The 21,562-nt window shown below is 53.5% G+C and overlaps 3 protein-coding genes and 1 pseudogene across 3 annotated transcripts; all 4 read left to right on the top strand.

Annotated features, from left to right (window-relative positions):
* Positions 1-64: 64 nt before the first annotated feature.
* On the top strand, positions 65-2,017 carry LOC119624767 (exonuclease GOR-like). The gene has a single exon (XM_073013984.1). It carries the CDS (start codon positions 135-137, stop codon positions 1,920-1,922), a length of 1,788 nt encoding a protein of 595 aa, XP_072870085.1. The 5' UTR covers positions 65-134; the 3' UTR covers positions 1,923-2,017.
* A 284-nt stretch (positions 2,018-2,301) lies between these two features.
* LOC140711025 (exonuclease GOR-like) lies at positions 2,302-8,137 on the top strand. The gene has a single exon (XM_073013982.1). The coding sequence runs from the start codon at positions 6,255-6,257 to the stop codon at positions 8,040-8,042; it is 1,788 nt and encodes a 595-aa protein (XP_072870083.1). The 5' UTR covers positions 2,302-6,254; the 3' UTR covers positions 8,043-8,137.
* Positions 8,138-9,356: 1,219 nt separating this feature from the next.
* On the top strand, positions 9,357-14,254 carry LOC140711026 (exonuclease GOR-like). Its single transcript, XM_073013983.1, has one exon. The coding sequence runs from the start codon at positions 12,372-12,374 to the stop codon at positions 14,157-14,159; it is 1,788 nt and encodes a 595-aa protein (XP_072870084.1). The 5' UTR covers positions 9,357-12,371; the 3' UTR covers positions 14,160-14,254.
* A 2,895-nt stretch (positions 14,255-17,149) lies between these two features.
* Positions 17,150-20,262, top strand: LOC140711024 (exonuclease GOR-like; annotated as a pseudogene).
* Positions 20,263-21,562: the final 1,300 nt, after the last annotated feature.

The following is a 21,562-nucleotide window of genomic DNA, read 5'->3' as shown; positions in this document are numbered from 1 at the left end:
AATCTAACCAAGGGGATGTCCCACCCACTCTGCCCTGTGCCTATATAAAGGCGAGGCGCGGCGGCCGCGGCACTCATTGAAGCCGCGAGTCCAGAGAGCAGCAGAGCCAGGCCGGTGCTCCAGAAGGCGGCAAGATGTTGAGAGCCACAGCTCCCTGCTGGTTCCCACCCGGGTATCCAGAAGCTAAGAAGGTGGCCGAGGAGCTGGCCCTCGAGGCTCCAGAGCTCCTACTGCCCTCTCGTCAGCCTGCCCGGAACTTCGGGCTCTGGGTGCCCCAGATGTACAACCAGGCCTCAGCGCTTGTGGGGATCCAGGCGGAGCCTCAGAATAGCGGTCCGGCGGTGGCCCCAGAGTGGCCCAAGATGGTGACGGAGGCGTGGTACTTCCCTGCGCAGAGGGGATCGGCCTGCCGGCTGCCAGCCGCCCCAAGGCTGACAGAGAGGCCCCCCGCAGTCCGCATCTCAGCCCCCAGGGAGAGGAAGAGGATCGCCCACTTTCCCAGCCCTTGCTTGGACCCAGGTCCCACAGATGCCAAGAGAACCCTGGTGGCCAGCAGCCACCAACGCTCCAATGGCTCCAAGGTCGGCACACAGCCATGGAAGACGCACAACAGGTCAGGGATGGCATACAAGACCTCCACCACCGACAGCTCTAAGCCAATCGTCCATCGTCCATCCTTACGGAGTTTGAAGAAACCCATCCTCCTCCGAAAGTCTGGGTGCCGAGTCCCCACCGTCATCCGCCGAGGCTATCTCCAACTGCTCACCAAAGAGTGTCTCCAGTTCTGCGCCTCCGAGCAGGAGGCGAAGGAGAAGGCGCGGAAGGAGGAGAAGGTGGCCCACGACCGCAGCCCCAACAAGAACGTCTACCTGAATGTGGTCCTGAACGCCCTCAAGAGACTGAAGGGCCTGACCCCCAGCTCCATGCCCGGCCTCAGCAGGGCCGCCCTGTACAGCCGCCTCCAGGACTTCCTGCTCACTCGGGAGCAGCTCAAGGAGAACGGCTACCCCTTCCCGCACCCCGAGCGGCCCGGAGGCGCCGTCCTCTTCACTGCCCAGGGGGAGGGGCCCGGCGACTCCTCCCGCAGGGTCTGCTGCCGCTGTGGCACCGAGTACCTGGTGTCCCCTTCGGGCCGCTGTGTACGCGACCAGGTGTGTTACTACCACTGGGGGCGGGTCCGCTCCAGCCAAGTGGCCGGAGGCCGGCTTACCCAGTACACCTGCTGTGCAGCCGCTCCTGGCTCCGTGGGCTGCCAGGTGGCAAAGCAGCACGTGCGGGACGGCCGCAAGGAGAGCCTGGATGGCTTCGTGAAGACCTTCAAGAAAGAGTTTTCCAGAGACGCTTATCCCGGAATCTACGCCTTGGACTGTGAGATGTGCTACACCACGCACGGCCTAGAGCTGACCCGTGTCACCGTGGTGGACGCCGACATGCGGGTGGTGTACGACACCTTCGTCAAGCCCGACAACGAGATCGTGGACTACAACACCAGGTTTTCCGGCGTGACCGAGGCCGACGTCGCCCAGACCAGCATCACGTTGCCGAAAGTCCAAGCCATCCTGCTGAGCTTTTTCAGCGCCCAAACCATCCTCATCGGGCACAGCCTGGAGAGCGACCTGCTGGCCCTGAAGCTGATCCACAGCACCGTGGTGGACACGGCGGTGCTCTTCCCGCACTACCGGGGTTTCCCCTACAAGCGCTCCCTAAGGAATCTCGCGGCCGACTTCCTAGGACAGATCATCCAGGACAGCCAGGACGGGCACGACTCCTGCCAGGACGCAAACGCCTGCCTGCAGCTGGTGATGTGGAAGGTCCGAGAGCGCGCCGGGATCCAGCGAAGCCACCCGTCCGCCTCTCCCGCCGCCCTGGCCTGTCCTCAGCCCCAGGCCTCTTCCACAACTGCGATCGCTCCCGAGAGCTAACCCCGTCCACCTGGCCGCAAACCCACAGAAACCGGAGCAGCCGGTTTTGCAGCAGAGGGCAGAAGCCAAGACCAACCCCGACCCCCGACTCCCAGTCCCCCGGAGTCCCTGCCGCGGCCCCTCGCAACTGTCCCCATCCCTCTGCCCCTCCCAGACTTCTGTCCTTCCACCGCTAGCCTCCCTCAGCCCACCTGGACTTCCATGGTCTCTGAGAACAAAGCCAGCCCCCGGGCCCCCCAGCCTCCTGCCAGTCTTCCCTCCTGGGCGTCTTCCTCTTCTCTGGGGCTTTCTGAACCTCCCCTCCCCCACCCGAGTTTTCCCCCACCCCCGGGGTCAGGCACAGAATCAATGTCTCTAGGAATTTCAATCGTAAAAATAAAAGAATTTTAAAACAACGGAAAGGCATTTGCTCCTCCATGTGCGCTTACCTGTTTTTCTGTAGAGGCACCACGCTGAGGTGGGTGAAGCACTTGGGCTCTGGAATTACACATCTGGGTTCAAATTCAACTTCCGCCACTTACTGGCTTTGGCATCTTGGACAAAGGACGTCTTTGTGCGTCTACGTTTTTATTTTTAAAGTGTGATCATAACTGTCACGGTGAGGAATCAATGAAGCAACCCATGGCAAGCCTTGAAACAATCGCACATAGTAGGTACTCCATTCATGTTAACTCTGTTTCCTTCTTTTAATAGCTTATAATGGGAATTCGTGAACACTGTATCATTAACCCTTGGAACAACCCAAGGGGTGGGTAAATAAAGCTTAATTTTATACCTCTAGAAACCACGCGTCTTCGCCTGCACCAAATACTCGTGATTGTAAGGAGCACTGGTGGTTCATTTATTATGTACCTGGTACTTTGCACCTATTAACCCAGTTAGTCCTCATAATCGTTGTGAGAGAGATAGCGTTCTTATCCCCATTGTACAGATGAGGAATCTGAAGCACAAGTGTTAAGCAGTTTACCCCACCTATCCTAGCTACAAGTCAGGTGCAGGCAGCCTGGCTGCAGAGCCCCTGCTCTGTGGGCTGCACTACCTGACTTCCCAGGAGTATGTATGCTGAGAGTCAAAGTGGATTCTTCCACACAGACCAACCGATTACAACGTCTGAATCAGTCAAGCGACTTCCAACTGGGCTCCAGGAGAGAAGGAACCATCACGCCTGTCTAAATCCATGTTCCCATTTTGAATCTCCAAGGAGAGATGAGACACCAAGTAGCTAGTTTTGGTGGAGTGGCTGATTTTATACGTGTGTTTGTGTGTGTGTGTGTGTGTGTGTGTGTGTGTGTGTGTGTGTGTGTGGTGTGTGTGTGTGTATGTGCAGCTAACTAAAGTAAACTGATAATTTGAATGCCTACATTACCATCAATTTAATTTGTATATGTGAGCCCCCACACACCTATATACGAACACACCCTGTTCCAGAACAATGACTTAGTGAAGAACTGGATTTCCACTCTGTCAGACAAATTGACGAAAGCACTGAAGTAGGGCATTTCTGATTGATTTTACCGTTGCTGGGATTCTCTTTTCCTTTATAACATAGACTCCTTCTGCGGATATTTCATAAATAAAACCTTTTTTTTTTTTATTGTGCGTTATTTCTTTTAATTTTCATAATTTATTTAAATTTTAATTTTAAGTTGAAAATAAAGATTATATATGTTTATGGCCTTCAACATGAGGTTTCATATATGTGTACGTTGTGGAATGACAAAATCGAGCTAATTAGCATACTCATTTCCTCACATACATATTTTATTGTGGTGAGAACATGTTTACAATCTACACTTACAGCTGTTTTCAAGTACGCAATGCTTAATTATTAACTGTAGTTGTCATGCTGTTCAGTAGATCTCTAGAACTGTTCCTATCTGCAATTTTGTATTGTTCGACTAACATCTCCCCAGTCCCTCCCCGGCCCCTGCCTCGGGTAACCACCATTCTGCTCTCTACAAGCAAGAGTTCAATTTTGTTAGATTCCACGTAGAAGTGAGATCATGCAGCATTTGTCTTTCTGTGCTTGCTCTTTACAACTTTATTACGTATTTATTCATCTTTTCAGACGGGGTCTCACTCTGTCACCCAGGCTGGAGTACAGTGACACAAACATGGCTCACCATGGCCTCCACCTCCCACGGTAAAGAGATTCTCCCACTTCAGTCTCCTGAGTAGTTAATACCACAGGCGTCCAACACCACACCCGGCTAATTGTTGTATTTTTTCTAGAGATGGGGTTTCTCCATGTTGCCCAGGTTGATCGCCAACTCCTGGGCTCAAGTGCTCCACCTGTCTTGGCATCCCAAAGAACTAGGATTAGAGGCATGAGCCACCGTGCCCGGCCTCTGCTTTATCTCACTCAGTATAACATCGTCTAGGCTCATTCGTGTTACGAATGACACATTTCCCTTTTTTTTTTTTTTTTTTTTTTTAAATAGCATTCTCTTGGGTATTGGGTATGTATGTCTTTTTTTTTTTTTTTTGGACAGAGTTTCCCTCACGTCGCCCGGGCCGGAGTGCAGTGGCATGATGTTGGCTCACTACATCCTCTGCCTCCCAGGTGCAAGCTGATCTGGGCACAATGGTGTTCATAGCCACTGCAGGATTCATCTTCAACATCTTCTCATCTCTTCTGAAAACAAGCTGTACCTTCGTAAACACCTGATTTCTTCGGGGGACTGTCCTTATAAGCTTTACATAATACATCAATGAATTCTTCATTCCTCCACCCAAGCTTCACCATAAATTTGATGTTTGTTTTTGCTGCCATTTTAGCGGAGTTCGTGTTGCTCTGATAGGAGTCCTTTTCAGTGGGTGTCTCATCCTTCTTAGTGCCTCAGAGTGGATCTGCTTCAGAAAGGTTATAACAAGTTAGTATAAGTTTGTTTTAGTGCAAAACAACTGAAATCCATGCAGAGTTTTTTCACAATGTCCATTTTCTGTGAACCTTTTGAAGACCCCCTGTGTTGAACGTTGTCCACGTCCTTGGAGAGAAGCGGATGCCGTCCACTTCCTGTCCTCAAATTGCCCACAGTGCAGGAGTGCACAGAGCAGGAAAAGGCCAGCCCAGAGAGGTCCTGCCCTCCAGCGTGCAGCAGACTGCTGGCCCAATCCTGACTCCCTGGTGTGCCGTGTGGGCCAGAGCAAGTTGACCCACCTCCCTGAAGCTCAGTTGACTCCTATGTAGCCCAGAACCAGTAGCCATGATGGGACTACTTGGCAGGGACAGTTAACTAACTCAGGAAAAGCAACCCCGCCCCAAGGGTAGCAACCAGGAATTCCAGTTGATTCCATCAGCAGACCCTCTGAGGCGTTCCCAAGCTGCGGTGTGGGGGAACGTTATTGAGGTTTAGTGTCATTGGATTGAAGTGCCAATCTGATCAAGGAGAAGTCCCGCCCACTCTGACCTGTGCCAGAGCAAGTTGACCCACCTCCCTGAAGCTCAGTTTACACCTTTGTAGCCCAGAACCAGTAGCCGTGATGGGACTACTTGGCAGGGACAGTTAACTAACTCAGGAAAAGCAACCTCCCCCCAAGGGTAGCAACCAGGAATTCCAGTTGATTCCATCAGCAGACCCTCTGAGGCGTTCCCAAGCTGCGGTGTGGGGGAACGTTATTGAGGTTTAGTGTCATCGGATTGAAGTGCCAATCTAATCAAGGAGAAGTCCCACCCACTCTGACCTGTGCCAGAGCAAGTTGACCCACCTCCCTGAAGCTCAGTTTACACCTTTGTAGCCCAGAACCAGTAGCCGTGATGGGACTACTTGGCAGGGACAGTTAACTAACTCAGGAAAAGCAACCCCGCCCCAAGGGTAGCAACCAGGAATTCCAGTTGATTCCATCAGCAGACCCTCTGAGGCGTTCCCAAGCTGCGGTGTGGGGGAACGTTATTGAGGTTTAGTGTCATCGGATTGAAGTGCCAATCTAATCAAGGAGAAGTCCCACCCACTCTGACCTGTGCCAGAGCAAGTTGACCCACCTCCCTGAAGCTCAGTTTACACCTTTGTAGCCCAGAACCAGCAGCCGTGATGGGACTACTTGGCAGGGACAGTTAACTAACTCAGGAAAAGCAACCTCGCCCCAAGGGTAGCAACCAGGAATTCCAGTTGATTCCATCAGCAGACCCTCTGAGGCGTTCCCAAGCTGCGGTGTGGGGCAACGTTATTGAGGTTTAGTGTCATTGGATTGAAGTGCCAATCTAACCAAGGGGATGTCCCACCCACTCTGCCCTGTGCCTATATAAAGGCGAGGCGCGGCGGCCGCGGCACTCATTGAAGCCGCGAGTCCAGAGAGCAGCAGAGCCAGGCCGGTGCTCCAGAAGGCGGCAAGATGTTGAGAGCCACAGCTCCCTGCTGGTTCCCACCCGGGTATCCAGAAGCTAAGAAGGTGGCCGAGGAGCTGGCCCTCGAGGCTCCAGAGCTCCTACTGCCCTCTCGTCAGCCTGCCCGGAACTTCGGGCTCTGGGTGCCCCAGATGTACAACCAGGCCTCAGCGCTTGTGGGGATCCAGGCGGAGCCTCAGAATAGCGGTCCGGCGGTGGCCCCAGAGTGGCCCAAGATGGTGACGGAGGCGTGGTACTTCCCTGCGCAGAGGGGATCGGCCTGCCGGCTGCCAGCCGCCCCAAGGCTGACAGAGAGGCCCCCCGCAGTCCGCATCTCAGCCCCCAGGGAGAGGAAGAGGATCGCCCACTTTCCCAGCCCTTGCTTGGACCCAGGTCCCACAGATGCCAAGAGAACCCTGGTGGCCAGCAGCCACCAACGCTCCAATGGCTCCAAGGTCGGCACACAGCCATGGAAGACGCACAACAGGTCAGGGATGGCATACAAGACCTCCACCACCGACAGCTCTAAGCCAATCGTCCATCGTCCATCCTTACGGAGTTTGAAGAAACCCATCCTCCTCCGAAAGTCTGGGTGCCGAGTCCCCACCGTCATCCGCCGAGGCTATCTCCAACTGCTCACCAAAGAGTGTCTCCAGTTCTGCGCCTCCGAGCAGGAGGCGAAGGAGAAGGCGCGGAAGGAGGAGAAGGTGGCCCACGACCGCAGCCCCAACAAGAACGTCTACCTGAATGTGGTCCTGAACGCCCTCAAGAGACTGAAGGGCCTGACCCCCAGCTCCATGCCCGGCCTCAGCAGGGCCGCCCTGTACAGCCGCCTCCAGGACTTCCTGCTCACTCGGGAGCAGCTCAAGGAGAACGGCTACCCCTTCCCGCACCCCGAGCGGCCCGGAGGCGCCGTCCTCTTCACTGCCCAGGGGGAGGGGCCCGGCGACTCCTCCCGCAGGGTCTGCTGCCGCTGTGGCACCGAGTACCTGGTGTCCCCTTCGGGCCGCTGTGTACGCGACCAGGTGTGTTACTACCACTGGGGGCGGGTCCGCTCCAGCCAAGTGGCCGGAGGCCGGCTTACCCAGTACACCTGCTGTGCAGCCGCTCCTGGCTCCGTGGGCTGCCAGGTGGCAAAGCAGCACGTGCGGGACGGCCGCAAGGAGAGCCTGGATGGCTTCGTGAAGACCTTCAAGAAAGAGTTTTCCAGAGACGCTTATCCCGGAATCTACGCCTTGGACTGTGAGATGTGCTACACCACGCACGGCCTAGAGCTGACCCGTGTCACCGTGGTGGACGCCGACATGCGGGTGGTGTACGACACCTTCGTCAAGCCCGACAACGAGATCGTGGACTACAACACCAGGTTTTCCGGCGTGACCGAGGCCGACGTCGCCCAGACCAGCATCACGTTGCCGAAAGTCCAAGCCATCCTGCTGAGCTTTTTCAGCGCCCAAACCATCCTCATCGGGCACAGCCTGGAGAGCGACCTGCTGGCCCTGAAGCTGATCCACAGCACCGTGGTGGACACGGCGGTGCTCTTCCCGCACTACCGGGGTTTCCCCTACAAGCGCTCCCTAAGGAATCTCGCGGCCGACTTCCTAGGACAGATCATCCAGGACAGCCAGGACGGGCACGACTCCTGCCAGGACGCAAACGCCTGCCTGCAGCTGGTGATGTGGAAGGTCCGAGAGCGCGCCGGGATCCAGCGAAGCCACCCGTCCGCCTCTCCCGCCGCCCTGGCCTGTCCTCAGCCCCAGGCCTCTTCCACAACTGCGATCGCTCCCGAGAGCTAACCCCGTCCACCTGGCCGCAAACCCACAGAAACCGGAGCAGCCGGTTTTGCAGCAGAGGGCAGAAGCCAAGACCAACCCCGACCCCCGACTCCCAGTCCCCCGGAGTCCCTGCCGCGGCCCCTCGCAACTGTCCCCATCCCTCTGCCCCTCCCAGACTTCTGTCCTTCCACCGCTAGCCTCCCTCAGCCCACCTGGACTTCCATGGTCTCTGAGAACAAAGCCAGCCCCCGGGCCCCCCAGCCTCCTGCCAGTCTTCCCTCCTGGGCGTCTTCCTCTTCTCTGGGGCTTTCTGAACCTCCCCTCCCCCACCCGAGTTTTCCCCCACCCCCGGGGTCAGGCACAGAATCAATGTCTCTAGGAATTTCAATCGTAAAAATAAAAGAATTTTAAAACAACGGAAAGGCATTTGCTCCTCCATGTGCGCTTACCTGTTTTTCTGTAGAGGCACCACGCTGAGGTGGGTGAAGCACTTGGGCTCTGGAATTACACATCTGGGTTCAAATTCAACTTCCGCCACTTACTGGCTTTGGCATCTTGGACAAAGGACGTCTTTGTGCGTCTACGTTTTTATTTTTAAAGTGTGATCATAACTGTCACGGTGAGGAATCAATGAAGCAACCCATGGCAAGCCTTGAAACAATCGCACATAGTAGGTACTCCATTCATGTTAACTCTGTTTCCTTCTTTTAATAGCTTATAATGGGAATTCGTGAACACTGTATCATTAACCCTTGGAACAACCCAAGGGGTGGGTAAATAAAGCTTAATTTTATACCTCTAGAAACCACGCGTCTTCGCCTGCACCAAATACTCGTGATTGTAAGGAGCACTGGTGGTTCATTTATTATGTACCTGGTACTTTGCACCTATTAACCCAGTTAGTCCTCATAATCGTTGTGAGAGAGATAGCGTTCTTATCCCCATTGTACAGATGAGGAATCTGAAGCACAAGTGTTAAGCAGTTTACCCCACCTATCCTAGCTACAAGTCAGGTGCAGGCAGCCTGGCTGCAGAGCCCCTGCTCTGTGGGCTGCACTACCTGACTTCCCAGGAGTATGTATGCTGAGAGTCAAAGTGGATTCTTCCACACAGACCAACCGATTACAACGTCTGAATCAGTCAAGCGACTTCCAACTGGGCTCCAGGAGAGAAGGAACCATCACGCCTGTCTAAATCCATGTTCCCATTTTGAATCTCCAAGGAGAGATGAGACACCAAGTAGCTAGTTTTGGTGGAGTGGCTGATTTTATACGTGTGTTTGTGTGTGTGTGTGTGTGTGTGTGTGTGTGTGTGTGTGTGTGTGTGTGTGTGTGTGTATGTGCAGCTAACTAAAGTAAACTGATAATTTGAATGCCTACATTACCATCAATTTAATTTGTATATGTGAGCCCCCACACACCTATATACGAACACACCCTGTTCCAGAACAATGACTTAGTGAAGAACTGGATTTCCACTCTGTCAGACAAATTGACGAAAGCACTGAAGTAGGGCATTTCTGATTGATTTTACCGTTGCTGGGATTCTCTTTTCCTTTATAACATAGACTCCTTCTGCGGATATTTCATAAATAAAACCTTTTTTTTTTTTATTGTGCGTTATTTCTTTTAATTTTCATAATTTATTTAAATTTTAATTTTAAGTTGAAAATAAAGATTATATATGTTTATGGCCTTCAACATGAGGTTTCATATATGTGTACGTTGTGGAATGACAAAATCGAGCTAATTAGCATACTCATTTCCTCACATACATATTTTATTGTGGTGAGAACATGTTTACAATCTACACTTACAGCTGTTTTCAAGTACGCAATGCTTAATTATTAACTGTAGTTGTCATGCTGTTCAGTAGATCTCTAGAACTGTTCCTATCTGCAATTTTGTATTGTTCGACTAACATCTCCCCAGTCCCTCCCCGGCCCCTGCCTCGGGTAACCACCATTCTGCTCTCTACAAGCAAGAGTTCAATTTTGTTAGATTCCACGTAGAAGTGAGATCATGCAGCATTTGTCTTTCTGTGCTTGCTCTTTACAACTTTATTACGTATTTATTCATCTTTTCAGACGGGGTCTCACTCTGTCACCCAGGCTGGAGTACAGTGACACAAACATGGCTCACCATGGCCTCCACCTCCCACGGTAAAGAGATTCTCCCACTTCAGTCTCCTGAGTAGTTAATACCACAGGCGTCCAACACCACACCCGGCTAATTGTTGTATTTTTTCTAGAGATGGGGTTTCTCCATGTTGCCCAGGTTGATCGCCAACTCCTGGGCTCAAGTGCTCCACCTGTCTTGGCATCCCAAAGAACTAGGATTAGAGGCATGAGCCACCGTGCCCGGCCTCTGCTTTATCTCACTCAGTATAACATCGTCTAGGCTCATTCGTGTTACGAATGACACATTTCCCTTTTTTTTTTTTTTTTTTTTTTTTAAATAGCATTCTCTTGGGTATTGGGTATGTATGTCTTTTTTTTTTTTTCTGGACAGAGTTTCCCTCACGTCGCCCGGGCCGGAGTGCAGTGGCATGATGTTGGCTCACTACATCCTCTGCCTCCCAGGTGCAAGCTGATCTGGGCACAATGGTGTTCATAGCCACTGCAGGATTCATCTTCAACATCTTCTCATCTCTTCTGAAAACAAGCTGTACCTTCGTAAACACCTGATTTCTTCGGGGGACTGTCCTTATAAGCTTTACATAATACATCAATGAATTCTTCATTCCTCCACCCAAGCTTCACCATAAATTTGATGTTTGTTTTTGCTGCCATTTTAGCGGAGTTCGTGTTGCTCTGATAGGAGTCCTTTTCAGTGGGTGTCTCATCCTTCTTAGTGCCTCAGAGTGGATCTGCTTCAGAAAGGTTATAACAAGTTAGTATAAGTTTGTTTTAGTGCAAAACAACTGAAATCCATGCAGAGTTTTTTCACAATGTCCATTTTCTGTGAACCTTTTGAAGACCCCCTGTGTTGAACGTTGTCCACGTCCTTGGAGAGAAGCGGATGCCGTCCACTTCCTGTCCTCAAATTGCCCACAGTGCAGGAGTGCACAGAGCAGGAAAAGGCCAGCCCAGAGAGGTCCTGCCCTCCAGCGTGCAGCAGACTGCTGGCCCAATCCTGACTCCCTGGTGTGCCGTGTGGGCCAGAGCAAGTTGACCCACCTCCCTGAAGCTCAGTTGACTCCTATGTAGCCCAGAACCAGTAGCCATGATGGGACTACTTGGCAGGGACAGTTAACTAACTCAGGAAAAGCAACCCCGCCCCAAGGGTAGCAACCAGGAATTCCAGTTGATTCCATCAGCAGACCCTCTGAGGCGTTCCCAAGCTGCGGTGTGGGGGAACGTTATTGAGGTTTAGTGTCATTGGATTGAAGTGCCAATCTGATCAAGGAGAAGTCCCGCCCACTCTGACCTGTGCCAGAGCAAGTTGACCCACCTCCCTGAAGCTCAGTTTACACCTTTGTAGCCCAGAACCAGTAGCCGTGATGGGACTACTTGGCAGGGACAGTTAACTAACTCAGGAAAAGCAACCTCCCCCCAAGGGTAGCAACCAGGAATTCCAGTTGATTCCATCAGCAGACCCTCTGAGGCGTTCCCAAGCTGCGGTGTGGGGGAACGTTATTGAGGTTTAGTGTCATCGGATTGAAGTGCCAATCTAATCAAGGAGAAGTCCCACCCACTCTGACCTGTGCCAGAGCAAGTTGACCCACCTCCCTGAAGCTCAGTTTACACCTTTGTAGCCCAGAACCAGTAGCCGTGATGGGACTACTTGGCAGGGACAGTTAACTAACTCAGGAAAAGCAACCCCGCCCCAAGGGTAGCAACCAGGAATTCCAGTTGATTCCATCAGCAGACCCTCTGAGGCGTTCCCAAGCTGCGGTGTGGGGGAACGTTATTGAGGTTTAGTGTCATCGGATTGAAGTGCCAATCTAATCAAGGAGAAGTCCCACCCACTCTGACCTGTGCCAGAGCAAGTTGACCCACCTCCCTGAAGCTCAGTTTACACCTTTGTAGCCCAGAACCAGCAGCCGTGATGGGACTACTTGGCAGGGACAGTTAACTAACTCAGGAAAAGCAACCTCGCCCCAAGGGTAGCAACCAGGAATTCCAGTTGATTCCATCAGCAGACCCTCTGAGGCGTTCCCAAGCTGCGGTGTGGGGCAACGTTATTGAGGTTTAGTGTCATTGGATTGAAGTGCCAATCTAACCAAGGGGATGTCCCACCCACTCTGCCCTGTGCCTATATAAAGGCGAGGCGCGGCGGCCGCGGCACTCATTGAAGCCGCGAGTCCAGAGAGCAGCAGAGCCAGGCCGGTGCTCCAGAAGGCGGCAAGATGTTGAGAGCCACAGCTCCCTGCTGGTTCCCACCCGGGTATCCAGAAGCTAAGAAGGTGGCCGAGGAGCTGGCCCTCGAGGCTCCAGAGCTCCTACTGCCCTCTCGTCAGCCTGCCCGGAACTTCGGGCTCTGGGTGCCCCAGATGTACAACCAGGCCTCAGCGCTTGTGGGGATCCAGGCGGAGCCTCAGAATAGCGGTCCGGCGGTGGCCCCAGAGTGGCCCAAGATGGTGACGGAGGCGTGGTACTTCCCTGCGCAGAGGGGATCGGCCTGCCGGCTGCCAGCCGCCCCAAGGCTGACAGAGAGGCCCCCCGCAGTCCGCATCTCAGCCCCCAGGGAGAGGAAGAGGATCGCCCACTTTCCCAGCCCTTGCTTGGACCCAGGTCCCACAGATGCCAAGAGAACCCTGGTGGCCAGCAGCCACCAACGCTCCAATGGCTCCAAGGTCGGCACACAGCCATGGAAGACGCACAACAGGTCAGGGATGGCATACAAGACCTCCACCACCGACAGCTCTAAGCCAATCGTCCATCGTCCATCCTTACGGAGTTTGAAGAAACCCATCCTCCTCCGAAAGTCTGGGTGCCGAGTCCCCACCGTCATCCGCCGAGGCTATCTCCAACTGCTCACCAAAGAGTGTCTCCAGTTCTGCGCCTCCGAGCAGGAGGCGAAGGAGAAGGCGCGGAAGGAGGAGAAGGTGGCCCACGACCGCAGCCCCAACAAGAACGTCTACCTGAATGTGGTCCTGAACGCCCTCAAGAGACTGAAGGGCCTGACCCCCAGCTCCATGCCCGGCCTCAGCAGGGCCGCCCTGTACAGCCGCCTCCAGGACTTCCTGCTCACTCGGGAGCAGCTCAAGGAGAACGGCTACCCCTTCCCGCACCCCGAGCGGCCCGGAGGCGCCGTCCTCTTCACTGCCCAGGGGGAGGGGCCCGGCGACTCCTCCCGCAGGGTCTGCTGCCGCTGTGGCACCGAGTACCTGGTGTCCCCTTCGGGCCGCTGTGTACGCGACCAGGTGTGTTACTACCACTGGGGGCGGGTCCGCTCCAGCCAAGTGGCCGGAGGCCGGCTTACCCAGTACACCTGCTGTGCAGCCGCTCCTGGCTCCGTGGGCTGCCAGGTGGCAAAGCAGCACGTGCGGGACGGCCGCAAGGAGAGCCTGGATGGCTTCGTGAAGACCTTCAAGAAAGAGTTTTCCAGAGACGCTTATCCCGGAATCTACGCCTTGGACTGTGAGATGTGCTACACCACGCACGGCCTAGAGCTGACCCGTGTCACCGTGGTGGACGCCGACATGCGGGTGGTGTACGACACCTTCGTCAAGCCCGACAACGAGATCGTGGACTACAACACCAGGTTTTCCGGCGTGACCGAGGCCGACGTCGCCCAGACCAGCATCACGTTGCCGAAAGTCCAAGCCATCCTGCTGAGCTTTTTCAGCGCCCAAACCATCCTCATCGGGCACAGCCTGGAGAGCGACCTGCTGGCCCTGAAGCTGATCCACAGCACCGTGGTGGACACGGCGGTGCTCTTCCCGCACTACCGGGGTTTCCCCTACAAGCGCTCCCTAAGGAATCTCGCGGCCGACTTCCTAGGACAGATCATCCAGGACAGCCAGGACGGGCACGACTCCTGCCAGGACGCAAACGCCTGCCTGCAGCTGGTGATGTGGAAGGTCCGAGAGCGCGCCGGGATCCAGCGAAGCCACCCGTCCGCCTCTCCCGCCGCCCTGGCCTGTCCTCAGCCCCAGGCCTCTTCCACAACTGCGATCGCTCCCGAGAGCTAACCCCGTCCACCTGGCCGCAAACCCACAGAAACCGGAGCAGCCGGTTTTGCAGCAGAGGGCAGAAGCCAAGACCAACCCCGACCCCCGACTCCCAGTCCCCCGGAGTCCCTGCCGCGGCCCCTCGCAACTGTCCCCATCCCTCTGCCCCTCCCAGACTTCTGTCCTTCCACCGCTAGCCTCCCTCAGCCCACCTGGACTTCCATGGTCTCTGAGAACAAAGCCAGCCCCCGGGCCCCCCAGCCTCCTGCCAGTCTTCCCTCCTGGGCGTCTTCCTCTTCTCTGGGGCTTTCTGAACCTCCCCTCCCCCACCCGAGTTTTCCCCCACCCCCGGGGTCAGGCACAGAATCAATGTCTCTAGGAATTTCAATCGTAAAAATAAAAGAATTTTAAAACAACGGAAAGGCATTTGCTCCTCCATGTGCGCTTACCTGTTTTTCTGTAGAGGCACCACGCTGAGGTGGGTGAAGCACTTGGGCTCTGGAATTACACATCTGGGTTCAAATTCAACTTCCGCCACTTACTGGCTTTGGCATCTTGGACAAAGGACGTCTTTGTGCGTCTACGTTTTTATTTTTAAAGTGTGATCATAACTGTCACGGTGAGGAATCAATGAAGCAACCCATGGCAAGCCTTGAAACAATCGCACATAGTAGGTACTCCATTCATGTTAACTCTGTTTCCTTCTTTTAATAGCTTATAATGGGAATTCGTGAACACTGTATCATTAACCCTTGGAACAACCCAAGGGGTGGGTAAATAAAGCTTAATTTTATACCTCTAGAAACCACGCGTCTTCGCCTGCACCAAATACTCGTGATTGTAAGGAGCACTGGTGGTTCATTTATTATGTACCTGGTACTTTGCACCTATTAACCCAGTTAGTCCTCATAATCGTTGTGAGAGAGATAGCGTTCTTATCCCCATTGTACAGATGAGGAATCTGAAGCACAAGTGTTAAGCAGTTTACCCCACCTATCCTAGCTACAAGTCAGGTGCAGGCAGCCTGGCTGCAGAGCCCCTGCTCTGTGGGCTGCACTACCTGACTTCCCAGGAGTATGTATGCTGAGAGTCAAAGTGGATTCTTCCACACAGACCAACCGATTACAACGTCTGAATCAGTCAAGCGACTTCCAACTGGGCTCCAGGAGAGAAGGAACCATCACGCCTGTCTAAATCCATGTTCCCATTTTGAATCTCCAAGGAGAGATGAGACACCAAGTAGCTAGTTTTGGTGGAGTGGCTGATTTTATACGTGTGTTTGTGTGTGTGTGTGTGTGTGTGTGTGTGTGTGTGTGTGTGTGGTGTGTGTGTGTGTATGTGCAGCTAACTAAAGTAAACTGATAATTTGAATGCCTACATTACCATCAATTTAATTTGTATATGTGAGCCCCCACACACCTATATACGAACACACCCTGTTCCAGAACAATGACTTAGTGAAGAACTGGATTTCCACTCTGTCAGACAAATTGACGAAAGCACTGAAGTAGGGCATTTCTGATTGATTTTACCGTTGCTGGGATTCTCTTTTCCTTTATAACATAGACTCCTTCTGCGGATATTTCATAAATAAAACCTTTTTTTTTTTTATTGTGCGTTATTTCTTTTAATTTTCATAATTTATTTAAATTTTAATTTTAAGTTGAAAATAAAGATTATATATGTTTATGGCCTTCAACATGAGGTTTCATATATGTGTACGTTGTGGAATGACAAAATCGAGCTAATTAGCATACTCATTTCCTCACATACATATTTTATTGTGGTGAGAACATGTTTACAATCTACACTTACAGCTGTTTTCAAGTACGCAATGCTTAATTATTAACTGTAGTTGTCATGCTGTTCAGTAGATCTCTAGAACTGTTCCTATCTGCAATTTTGTATTGTTGGACTAACATCTCCCCAGTCCCTCCCCGGCCCCTGCCTCGGGTAACCACCATTCTGCTCTCTACAAGCAAGAGTTCAATTTTGTTAGATTCCACGTAGAAGTGAGATCATGCAGCATTTGTCTTTCTGTGCTTGCTCTTTACAACTTTATTACGTATTTATTCATCTTTTCAGACGGGGTCTCACTCTGTCACCCAGGCTGGAGTACAGTGACACAAACATGGCTCACCATGGCCTCCACCTCCCACGGTAAAGAGATTCTCCCACTTCAGTCTCCTGAGTAGTTAATACCACAGGCGTCCAACACCACACCCGGCTAATTGTTGTATTTTTTCTAGAGATGGGGTTTCTCCATGTTGCCCAGGTTGATCGCCAACTCCTGGGCTCAAGTGCTCCACCTGTCTTGGCATCCCAAAGAACTAGGATTAGAGGCATGAGCCACCGTGCCCGGCCTCTGCTTTATCTCACTCAGTATAACATCGTCTAGGCTCATTCGTGTTACGAATGACACATTTCCCTTTTTTTTTTTTTTAAATAGCATTCTCTTGGGTATTGGGTATGTATGTCTTTTTTTTTTTTTTTTTGGACAGAGTTTCCCTCACGTCGCCCGGGCCGGAGTGCAGTGGCATGATGTTGGCTCACTACATCCTCTGCCTCCCAGGTGCAAGCTGATCTGGGCACAATGGTGTTCATAGCCACTGCAGGATTCATCTTCAACATCTTCTCATCTCTTCTGAAAACAAGCTGTACCTTCGTAAACACCTGATTTCTTCGGGGGACTGTCCTTATAAGCTTTACATAATACATCAATGAATTCTTCATTCCTCCACCCAAGCTTCACCATAAATTTGATGTTTGTTTTTGCTGCCATTTTAGCGGAGTTCGTGTTGCTCTGATAGGAGTCCTTTTCAGTGGGTGTCTCATCCTTCTTAGTGCCTCAGAGTGGATCTGCTTCAGAAAGGTTATAACAAGTTAGTATAAGTTTGTTTTAGTGCAAAACAACTGAAATCCATGCAGAGTTTTTTCACAATGTCCATTTTCTGTGAACCTTTTGAAGACCCCCTGTGTTGAACGTTGTCCACGTCCTTGGAGAGAAGCGGATGCCGTCCACTTCCTGTCCTCAAATTGCCCACAGTGCAGGAGTGCACAGAGCAGGAAAAGGCCAGCCCAGAGAGGTCCTGCCCTCCAGCGTGCAGCAGACTGCTGGCCCAATCCTGACTCCCTGGTGTGCCGTGTGGGCCAGAGCAAGTTGACCCACCTCCCTGAAGCTCAGTTGACTCCTATGTAGCCCAGAACCAGTAGCCATGATGGGACTACTTGGCAGGGACAGTTAACTAACTCAGGAAAAGCAACCCCGCCCCAAGGGTAGCAACCAGGAATTCCAGTTGATTCCATCAGCAGACCCTCTGAGGCGTTCCCAAGCTGCGGTGTGGGGGAACGTTATTGAGGTTTAGTGTCATTGGATTGAAGTGCCAATCTGATCAAGGAGAAGTCCCGCCCACTCTGACCTGTGCCAGAGCAAGTTGACCCACCTCCCTGAAGCTCAGTTTACACCTTTGTAGCCCAGAACCAGTAGCCGTGATGGGACTACTTGGCAGGGACAGTTAACTAACTCAGGAAAAGCAACCTCCCCCCAAGGGTAGCAACCAGGAATTCCAGTTGATTCCATCAGCAGACCCTCTGAGGCGTTCCCAAGCTGCGGTGTGGGGGAACGTTATTGAGGTTTAGTGTCATCGGATTGAAGTGCCAATCTAATCAAGGAGAAGTCCCACCCACTCTGACCTGTGCCAGAGCAAGTTGACCCACCTCCCTGAAGCTCAGTTTACACCTTTGTAGCCCAGAACCAGTAGCCGTGATGGGACTACTTGGCAGGGACAGTTAACTAACTCAGGAAAAGCAACCCCGCCCCAAGGGTAGCAACCAGGAATTCCAGTTGATTCCATCAGCAGACCCTCTGAGGCGTTCCCAAGCTGCGGTGTGGGGGAACGTTATTGAGGTTTAGTGTCATCGGATTGAAGTGCCAATCTAATCAAGGAGAAGTCCCACCCACTCTGACCTGTGCCAGAGCAAGTTGACCCACCTCCCTGAAGCTCAGTTTACACCTTTGTAGCCCAGAACCAGCAGCCGTGATGGGACTACTTGGCAGGGACAGTTAACTAACTCAGGAAAAGCAACCTCGCCCCAAGGGTAGCAACCAGGAATTCCAGTTGATTCCATCAGCAGACCCTCTGAGGCGTTCCCAAGCTGCGGTGTGGGGCAACGTTATTGAGGTTTAGTGTCATTGGATTGAAGTGCCAATCTAACCAAGGGGATGTCCCACCCACTCTGCCCTGTGCCTATATAAAGGCGAGGCGCGGCGGCCGCGGCACTCATTGAAGCCGCGAGTCCAGAGAGCAGCAGAGCCAGGCCGGTGCTCCAGAAGGCGGCAAGATGTTGAGAGCCACAGCTCCCTGCTGGTTCCCACCCGGGTATCCAGAAGCTAAGAAGGTGGCCGAGGAGCTGGCCCTCGAGGCTCCAGAGCTCCTACTGCCCTCTCGTCAGCCTGCCCGGAACTTCGGGCTCTGGGTGCCCCAGATGTACAACCAGGCCTCAGCGCTTGTGGGGATCCAGGCGGAGCCTCAGAATAGCGGTCCGGCGGTGGCCCCAGAGTGGCCCAAGATGGTGACGGAGGCGTGGTACTTCCCTGCGCAGAGGGGATCGGCCTGCCGGCTGCCAGCCGCCCCAAGGCTGACAGAGAGGCCCCCCGCAGTCCGCATCTCAGCCCCCAGGGAGAGGAAGAGGATCGCCCACTTTCCCAGCCCTTGCTTGGACCCAGGTCCCACAGATGCCAAGAGAACCCTGGTGGCCAGCAGCCACCAACGCTCCAATGGCTCCAAGGTCGGCACACAGCCATGGAAGACGCACAACAGGTCAGGGATGGCATACAAGACCTCCACCACCGACAGCTCTAAGCCAATCGTCCATCGTCCATCCTTACGGAGTTTGAAGAAACCCATCCTCCTCCGAAAGTCTGGGTGCCGAGTCCCCACCGTCATCCGCCGAGGCTATCTCCAACTGCTCACCAAAGAGTGTCTCCAGTTCTGCGCCTCCGAGCAGGAGGCGAAGGAGAAGGCGCGGAAGGAGGAGAAGGTGGCCCACGACCGCAGCCCCAACAAGAACGTCTACCTGAATGTGGTCCTGAACGCCCTCAAGAGACTGAAGGGCCTGACCCCCAGCTCCATGCCCGGCCTCAGCAGGGCCGCCCTGTACAGCCGCCTCCAGGACTTCCTGCTCACTCGGGAGCAGCTCAAGGAGAACGGCTACCCCTTCCCGCACCCCGAGCGGCCCGGAGGCGCCTGTCCTCATTCCACTGCCCAGGGGGAGGGGCCCGGCGACTCCTCCCGCAGGGGTCTGCTGCCGCTGTGGCACCGAGTACCTGGTGTCCCCTTCGGGCCGCTGTGTACGCGACCAGGTGTGTTACTACCACTGGGGGCGGGTCCCGCTCCAGCCAAGTGGCCGGAGGCCGGCTTACCCAGTACACCTGCTGTGCAGCCGCGCTCCTGGCTCCGTGGGCTGCCAGGTGGCAAAGCAGCACGTGCGGAGACGGCCGCAAGGAGAGCCTGGATGGCTTCGTGAAGACCTTCAAGAAAGAGTTTTCCAGAGACGCTTATCCCGGAAATCTACGCCTTGGACTGTGAGATGTCACGCACGGCCTAGAGCTGACCGTGTCACCGTGGTGGACGCCGACATGCGGTGGTGTACGACACCTTCGTCAAGCCCGACAACGAGATCGTGGACTACAACACCAGGTTTTCCGGCGTGACCGAGGCCGACGTCGCCCAGACCAGCATCACGTTGCCGAAAGTCCAAGCCATCCTGCTGAGCTTTTTCAGCGCCCAAACCATCCTCATCGGGCACAGCCTGGAGAGCGACCTGCTGGCCCTGAAGCTGATCCACAGCACCGTGGTGGACACGGCGGTGCTCTTCCCGCACTACCGGGGTTTCCCCTACAAGCGCTCCCTAAGGAATCTCGCGGCGACTTCCTAGGACAGATCATCCAGGACAGCCAGGACGGGCACGACTCCTGCCAGGACGCAACGCCTGCCTGCAGCTGGTGATGTGGAAGGTCCGAGAGCGCGGGATCCAGCGAAGCCACCCGTCCGCCTCTCCCGCCGCCCTGGCCTGTCCTCAGCCCCAGGCCTCTTCCACAACTGCGATCGCTCCCGAGAGCTAACCCCGTCCACCTGGCCGCAAACCCACAGAAACGGAGCAGCCGGTTTTGCAGCAGAGGGCAGAAGCCAAGACCAACCCCGACCCCCGACTCCCAGTCCCCCGGAGTCCCTGCCGCGGCCCCTCGCGACTGTCCCCATCCCTCTGCCCCTCCCAGACTTCTGTCCTTCCACCGCTAGCCTCCCTCAGCCCACCTGGACTTCCATGGTCTCTGAGAACAAAGCCAGCCCCCGGGCCCCCCAGCCTCCTGCCAGTCTTCCCTCCTGGGCGTCTTCCTCTTCTCTGGGCTTTCTGAACCTCCCCTCCCCCACCCGAGTTTTTCCCCCACCCCCGGGGTCAGGCACAGAATCAATGTCTCTAGGAATTTCAATCGTAAAAATAAAAGAATTTTAAAACAACGGAAAGGCATTTGCTCCTCCATGTGCGCTTACCTGTTTTTCTGTAGAGGCACCACGCTGAGGTGGGTGAAGCACTTGGGCTCTGGAATTACACATCTGGGTTCAAATTCAACTTCCGCCACTTACTGGCTTTGGCATCTTGGACAAAGGACGTCTTTGTGCGTCTACGTTTTTATTTTTAAAGTGTGATCATAACTGTCACGGTGAGGAATCAATGAAGCAACCCATGCAAGCCTTGAACAATCGCACATAGTAGGTACTCCATTCATGTTAACTCTGTTTCCTTCTTTTAATAGCTTATAATGGGAATTCGTGAACACTGTATCATTAACCCTTGGAACAACCCAAGGGGTGGGTAAATAAAGCTTAATTTTATACCTCTAGAAACCACGCGTCTTCGCCTGCACCAAATACTCGTGATTGTAAGGAGCACTGGTGGTTCATTTATTATGTACCTGGTACTTTGCACCTATTAACCCAGTTAGTCCTCATAATCGTTGTGAGAGATAGCGTTCTTATCCCCATTGTACAGATGAGGAATCTGAAGCACAAGTGTTAAGCAGTTTACCCCACCTATCCTAGCTACAAGTCAGGTGCAGGCAGCCTGGCTGCAGAGCCCCTGCTCTGTGGGCTGCACTACCTGACTTCCCAGGAGTATGTATGCTGAGAGTCAAAGTGGATTCTTCCACACAGACCAACCGATTACAACGTCTGAATCAGTCAAGCGACTTCCAACTGGGCTCCAGGAGAGAAGGAACCATCACGCCTGTCTAAATCCATGTTCCCATTTTGAATCTCCAAGGAGAGATGAGACACCAAGTAGCTAGTTTTGGTGGAGTGGCTGATTTTATACGTGTGTTTGTGTGTGTGTGTGTGTGTGTGTGTGTGTGTGTGTGTGGTGTGTGT

This window comes from Chlorocebus sabaeus, unplaced genomic scaffold (assembly GCF_047675955.1).
Source record: "Chlorocebus sabaeus isolate Y175 unplaced genomic scaffold, mChlSab1.0.hap1 unalloc_scaffold_1294, whole genome shotgun sequence".
Taxonomy (NCBI): Eukaryota; Metazoa; Chordata; class Mammalia; order Primates; family Cercopithecidae; genus Chlorocebus; species Chlorocebus sabaeus.
This window is presented reverse-complemented; position numbering and strand designations above follow the sequence as displayed.